The sequence below is a fragment of the Dipteris shenzhenensis genome, chromosome 29 (genome assembly GCF_047967505.1).
Source record: "Dipteris shenzhenensis isolate YYH24624 ecotype China chromosome 29, Dip_SZ_1.0, whole genome shotgun sequence".
Taxonomy (NCBI): domain Eukaryota; kingdom Viridiplantae; phylum Streptophyta; class Polypodiopsida; order Gleicheniales; family Dipteridaceae; genus Dipteris; species Dipteris shenzhenensis.
In genome coordinates, this window is record NC_141624.1 from 9,670,392 (window position 1) to 9,677,671 (window position 7,280).

The following is a 7,280-nucleotide window of genomic DNA, read 5'->3' on the forward strand; positions in this document are numbered from 1 at the left end:
GAAATTCAAGAGGGGGTTGGAACCCATAATCATATCTAAGAGGGTATTGGAACCCATAATCTTGTATTTCACACACGTGAGCTCTACCACTAAGCTATAGAGTAGTGTAACATCTCTAAAGATAACTGTAATATTATAAGTGGTCCCTCCTTCCCCTCCCCCCTTCACCTTCCTTCCCATTTAATGCCCCATTCACAAGTGGTCCCTTCCCCCTCCCTAATCTCACGTGACTCCTTTAATGCCCTCAAGCCTCCATTATTATTTAAGTAAACCTCCCCTCTCCCTTTTATGCCTTAGTTAGGAATTTCCATTTTTTCAACATCATGGTGGCATACTCGCTTTGTACCCCAGACATTCTGAAAAGAGCTGTGCAAGCAAAATTTACAAGGTGAGGTATATGAGGGGATGCCTTGGGAGTCCATTGACTTCTAAGTTCTACATCGGAGGCTAGAGCGTTGGCATCTACATTGGACCATAGAGCAGAGTGGTTATCTTAATATCCCAATGCGCTTGTCTTTTTTTTGAAAGGACATGTCCACATTATTACAAACATTGAAATTGTTGGACTCAGATTTCCAGAAGTATAGTGGGTTCAAGATTTTGGCATGTTCCCGTGAACCTAGTGACCTAAACTTTCTGAGTAGCAAGCATGCACATGTACATGCACTTAAGTATATCACTTTTCCTTTGATTTTCAATTGATTTGCATGTAGGTTGAGGGTCTCCAAAATCTTATTTTGGGTTTTAACTTTGAAGTTTTATAATTGGGAAAGATCTTAAGATGTTCCAACAAGCAACGTTCCAAAATTTCAGTATCAGAATGACGAGAGTTGGATGTGTCTGTTCCTATTAACTTACATTTGGACTCAATGGATCGTACCTCCACGTTTTGAAGCGTGAACCTTAGACCCCTTCCTTCAATGAAAATGAAGATGACCCAATATTCCACTATAGCACAAAGAGGTCTGCATAGGATTTGAAAAAGAACTTTGCCAAGGGGGTAGTATAACAAGTGTTTTGTCGTCCTTTCTTGTTTGTAGAAATGGCAAACATACACTCATTGTTAAATAATCCTCTGTGGAAAGGAATGCAATAATTTATGGCTTGAAGTATTAAATCGTTTTGTTTGATTTCTCATTCTTGTTTTTGTCCGAAGCTATTTACAAGTATGGAGGAAAGTGGAAGAAACCTAGATGCAGAATCTGCTGAACGTGTTGCAAGGGCTTATGAGAAAGCAGGTTTTCTAGAAAAGAAGATGCAAGTTTTACGCAAGTACAATATTATTGATGGTGGCACCTCCACAAGCAAGAAAGATTAGATCTGAGTTAATGAAGCTAAATGGAAAGGTGGGCTCCTTTCAGTACGCTTTACTTCAGCAAAGGGAACTGAGCGTGGTGCTAAAATTTTCAAATATGTCCAGGTATTAAAATTATGAGGGAACACCCTTGTTAGTCTACTGAATTTTCCAAGGGTGCATCATCCCAGTGTGTGTTGTAGAGTTTGCCTGGGTATATAGCATTCATTTTGGAATCGGGAAGATGTCATTTTAGTGAACACCGTGTTTCTTGGATGAGCTACCTGCCAGTTTGCTTCTCAAGAAACTTGAAACTTTATTATCGTGCCATTCCTTTAGTCTTCACATCAACATCCGTAGTATTGTGAACAATTTGCCTTTTACAATGTATTTTTCCCCAAGTGAGATGTTCTGTTTTTTGATTATATTAGTTTTGCCACATGTACTTTGTTTAGGATAAGAACTGGTGTGCTGTTCTTTCCTTCATATGCATATCTTCATTGGCACAGAAAATTGACTGTTTGCAACAGAAGTTCCTATATCTTTTACTTTTTGGGGGGTGGGGGGGTGGCGAGGGAAGAAAGGGGAGGGGGTTTCACTGGCATAGCAACACATCGCCATATAATAACATCTATATTTTCATCCAAAATCAGCATACTATGGTAGAGGATTTTGGAAGGGTAGAGGAGGGTATAGAGGACTATATAGACCTTAGAAATAAAATCTTATCAGAGAAGCTGGAAATCATAGACAGAATCTCTTGGTTGTTCAATGGAAGGAATGGGATGTGGAAAGGCTGTATCTTTATATCCCTTTGCATCAAAGAAGTTTATTCCCATGCATCATCATGGAGTTTAATGCAGGTTCAGAAGATCATTCTCAAAGAGTGAGATACGATGTGATTACCACGTGTTAGCATTGGTTTTGAAGAGCACGAAAATTCTCCTTGCTATATTTTCACGTGCTATTTGTAAACCGAGTTTCAGAGACATTTTACAAGTTCTTTCTTTATGAGGTGGTTAAAAAAATAAGTGCAATTTAAGAAAATATGAGATTTCGACAAAAAATCACAGAAAGTATTCAAAAATGGATAGGCAAACTGAAAGCAGCTTGAGTGAATTTGTGAGGTTTTGAAATGCATCTGCATGAACAGAAAAATTAATTTGCATATAGAAAACAATTTTGCTAGAGCTAAAACTTCAAAGTCTTCACATGTTTTGTGATGATATGCTTAATATAAAAACCTTCCTCATGATGTTTGGTTAATTAAAAAATTTGATTAGGATCACATTCCTTTGCTCTATGGGATAAAGCCTAAAACCATTTGGCCTTTGTTTGCAAAGCCCTAGATGATCCAAATTTCATAAGAATGGAACATGAGCATATGGAAATTTCAAAATAAGAAATATGCATAGATGGAATGAACAATGTAACTCCATAAGAAAACCCTTTGTCGGTTCACTAATGCATATAGTTTTTGCTTTTGGAAATGTGCGCTTTTGATTCCATGTGTACTTAAGACATGCTGGAATGCAACAAAGGTTTGAGAGAGAGAGAGAGAGAGAGAGTTTGTTAAAGTTTTCAGAAGACTGATGGGTCTATGAGGTTGCGATAAACTTGATACAAGTAAGTTGATAGGGTGGAGCTACTAACCGAGCATCAACACCCGTGCAAAAAGAAGGATGCTAAATGCTCCATAGTTAGCAGAATAGTCCTCTACATCATCATATCATTTGTCATCAGAATACAAAGTGAAATATGCTCTAGTGTCTCGACCAAGGCCCTCTCTATGATTAGGATCACATTCCTTTGCTCTATGGGATAAAGCCTAAAACAATATGGCCTTTGTTTGCAAAACCGTAATCTATGAACTTGTATAAGAATGGCTACATGATCCAAATTTTATAAGAATGGAACATGAGTATATGGAAAATTCAAAATAAGAAATATGCATAAAAGTAACAAGCAATGTAACTCCATAACAAATCCCTTTGTTGGCTTGCTAATGCATAAGGTTGTTGCTTCTAAGAATGTGTACTTTTGATTGCATGTTTACTTACGACATGCTAGAATGCAACAAAGGTCTCCAAGATGAGAGAGAGAGAGAGAGAGAGAGAGAGAGAGAGAGAGAGAGAGAGAGAGTTCAAAAGACCGATGGGTTCATGAGGTTCTAGAAGATCGATTGGTCTAAGGTTGCGATAAACTTGATACAAGCAAGTTGATAGGGTGGAGCTACTAACCGAGCATCAACACCCATGCAAAGAGAAAAATGCGAAATGCTACATAGTCATATCAAAATAGTCTCTTACATCATATCATTTGTCATCAGAATACAAAGTGAAATATGCTCTAGTGTCTCGACTAAGGTCCCCTCTATTATTAGGATCACATTCCTTTGCTCTATGGGATAAAGCCTAAAACAATTTGGCCTTTGTTTGCAAAGCCCTAATCTATAAACAGCATAAGAATGGCTAGATCATCCAAATTTCATAAGAATGGAACATGAACATATGGAAATTTTAAAATAAGAAATATGCACAAATGGAACGAACAATGTAGCTCCATAAGAAAACCCTTTGTTGGTTCGCTAATGCATATAGTTTGTCTTTGGAAATGTGCGCTTTTGATTCCATGTTTACTTAAGACATGTTGGAATGCAACAAAGGTTTCCAAGATGAGAGAGAGAGAGAGAGAGAGAGAGAGAGAGAGAGAGAGTTTATTAAAGTCTTCAGAAGACCGATGGGTCTATGAGGTTGCGATAAACTTGATACAAGCAAGTTGATAGGGTGGAGCTACTAACCGAGCATCAACACCCATGCAAAAAGAAAAATGCTAAATGCTACACAGTCATCAGAATAGTCCTCTACATCATCATATCAGAATACAAAGTGAAATATGCTCTCGTGTCTCGACCAAGGTCCACTCTATGATTAGGATCACATTCCTTTGCTCTATGGGATAAAGCCTAAAACAATATGGCCTTTGTTTGCAAAACCCTAATCTATAAAGTTGCATAAGAATGGCTACATGATCCAAATTTCATAAGAATGGAACATGAGGATATGGAAAATTCAAAATAAGAAATATGCACAAAAGTAACGAGCAATGTAACTCCATAAGAAATCCCTTTGTTGGCTCGCTAATGCATAAGGTTGTTGCTTCTAGGAATGTGCACTTTTGATTGCATGTTTACTTAAGACATGCTAGAATGCAACAAAGGTCTCCAAGATGAGAGAGAGAGAGAGAGAGAGAGAGAGAGAGAGAGAGAGAGAGAGAGAGAGAGAGTTTAGAAGACCAATGGGTTTATGAGGTTGCAAAAGACCGATGGGTCTATGAGGTTGCAATAAACTTGATACAAGCAAGTTGATAGGGTGGAGCTACTAACCGAGCATCAACACCCATGCAAAGAGAAAAATGCGAAATGCTACATAGTCATATCAAAATAGTCCTTTACATCATCATATCATTTGTCATCAGAATACAAAGTAAAATATGCTCTAGTGTCTTGGCTAAGGTCCCCTCTATGATTAGGATCACATTCCTTTGCTCTATGGGATAAAGCCTTAAACAATTTGGCCTTTGTTTGCAAAACCCTAATCTTGATGACATAAAGGCTCTTCATTGCATGCGCTAGCAACCAAAGCATAAGCAACAAAACTAGCATGCTCTTTCCGGACAATTGCTCTAGTACGGGATGGTAGAGGAGTATCTTGTTTGCTGTCTTTTACTGTGTCAAGGAGCCAACGGGGGACCTTTTTGGGCTCCTGGATTTCAGCTCTTTCTTGGTCAAGAGCCATGTGCAAATGGTCCTAATCAATGAGAGGCATATCAAGCTGAATATCTGGCTGTGCAAGTGGCTGCAAATGACCAACAGATGGAGGAGGTACAACCTTAGATGGAACATCATCTTGAGCATTGGATGGAAACAAAGGCAACAAGATGTCAAAAATATATGGGGCATCAAGTTGTTTTTGACAGTCCAGCAAAGGCATAGTGGAAGATTCATTAAACACAATATCTCGACTGACAAAACACTTACTCATGTGGGGCTGATAGAGCTTATAGCCCTTTCTCTTTGAGCTATACCCAATAAAAATGCACTTGATAGCTTTATCATCCAACTTAGTGCATGTTTGTGAAGGCCCTCTACTTGAGCTATCGTTTCATTGGCTTTGCATCATGACCGTGGTCAAAGGCCTGTGGTGTATGGTTTGGTTAAAAAAACTCAGTGATGTTGCTTTGAGAAGAGTCTATCAGGGTACATTGCTCTTGTCTCTGCGATCGAAGTAGGTGGTCAGGGTGTTCGATTACCTCATCAATGAAGGCGGCCAAGCATATCTGGTCTGGAAAAGAGAGGAACGGAGACAACCTAGAGCTATCTCTGAATAGACAATAGAAGCACCCTTGAATCTCATAGGATACTAGGCATTTGAAATGAAATGCTGCTTAGAATTAATCTCTTGGAGATCATACAAGGTGCATATGCATATCTCCTTGGGTAAGCTCTCTACTCAGCAACTCTCGATGTGAAGACTCGAAATTGTACAACAGAGATCCTCAGTGAATGGGGTAGATGAATCCGCGTATATCCTGGTGGGTCAATAAGCCCCTCCTCTGAGATAGTAGGCAATGATCTATGTAGAATCTGAGCTCTACTGGGAGCTCATTGCAGTTCCAACCAGGTCCAGAATGTGTGTAGCTGCAAAAGATCCACATGTATGACCTAGTTGACCTCATGATAGTATAGCGAAGTGGGGAGAATGGTGCGTCAATGCTGTACTAGAATGGAGGAAGTCTATTTATGTGGAGCCCCAGTCTTTGAAACCACCTTGGTGTGTGCAAACCAGCATCTCTGGTCATCTGAATAGTTGATAGTGCCATAGCTAGCCACGGTAATCTGTTGCATCGAGAGGTGTAATCCCCATATCCCCTAACTCAATATAGGTAGGTTATGACTTGAAATGCTTCTTCAAGCTGCAATGGGGATGATCCAATCTCGTGGATGATCATAATGTTGGTTTTACCAAGGTTGTCCTTCATATCATGCGACTCACAAAAATATTGTAGTGCATCTAAGTGTCTCTGGAGACCCTCTGCCGATGAAGATAGGAGTATCACATCATCTATGTCTAGCAAGAAATGCTTCAAAACACAAATAGGGCAAAGGGCATGCTATTGGGTTTGATTCTGTGTATTATGAAATGCAATAAGAGAAAGGTTACTCTTTGAGTCTTTACCACCTCCTCCTAGCTTATTAGGCCCTGCCCGTTTCTTTGGCAGACACAACTCAGATCTACCTACAACTAGTGGACAATGTTAACTACGTAGTCTAAGCTACCACACGCGACTCACATAGCGACTCCCTTAGCCAAGAGCAAACAAAGACTCAACAAAGGCAACAAACAATAGGCTCGATGTGCTAAGCAGTTGGTAGCAAGCTACACACTACAACAAGGTAGTCCCCCTAGTGTTGGCATAATTGTCTCAAGCTCATCGATGTAGAGGCCAAACAGGGTTGGTGATAGAGGACCCCAATCGTACTCTAGATCTCATCTGTCCATCCAGACCCGGTCCGAACTCTGCCTTGAGACTCTCTAGTAAAAAGACAACACAGACCAAATGATGTTCTGATCATAACCCAAATCTTGCAAACGTTTTATGAGGCGGGCTCTCGGAACCATATCAAAGGCTTTGCAAAAATCCATAAAGCAATAATAAAGCCTCTTTCATGCCCTTGCCTCCTCAACGATACATATGATTGTGAGAATGTGATACATGATATGTTGCAATCTGGCTTGCCCATTTGTTCTAAGCCCTTACATCTCTGTGATCTCTGCAAGTCGGGTGACTTTAAAAACAAACACTGATGCATAAATCTTAGACATGACATGCTCGATCATGTAGTTCCTAGGGCTCATGGGATCGCCTGCCTTGTGGATGGACGAGATAGTATTAATAGTCCAAATGCGTAGGAAGCCAAGGCAAA

At 39.8% G+C, this 7,280-nt stretch overlaps 1 protein-coding gene across 2 annotated transcripts in view; it reads left to right on the forward strand.

Annotated features, from left to right (window-relative positions):
* Positions 1 to 1,726, forward strand: part of LOC147882410 (pentatricopeptide repeat-containing protein At4g18975, chloroplastic-like) — a 39,168-nt gene extending 37,442 nt beyond the window's left edge. For both annotated transcript variants that reach the window (XM_087401104.1, XM_087401105.1), the window contains exon 5: positions 1,157 to 1,726. In XM_087401104.1, coding sequence (XP_087257230.1) covers positions 1,157 to 1,318 — 162 coding nt within the window. In that variant the 3' untranslated portion in view covers positions 1,319 to 1,726. The remainder of the gene's footprint in view (positions 1 to 1,156) is intronic.
* Positions 1,727 to 7,280: the final 5,554 nt, after the last annotated feature.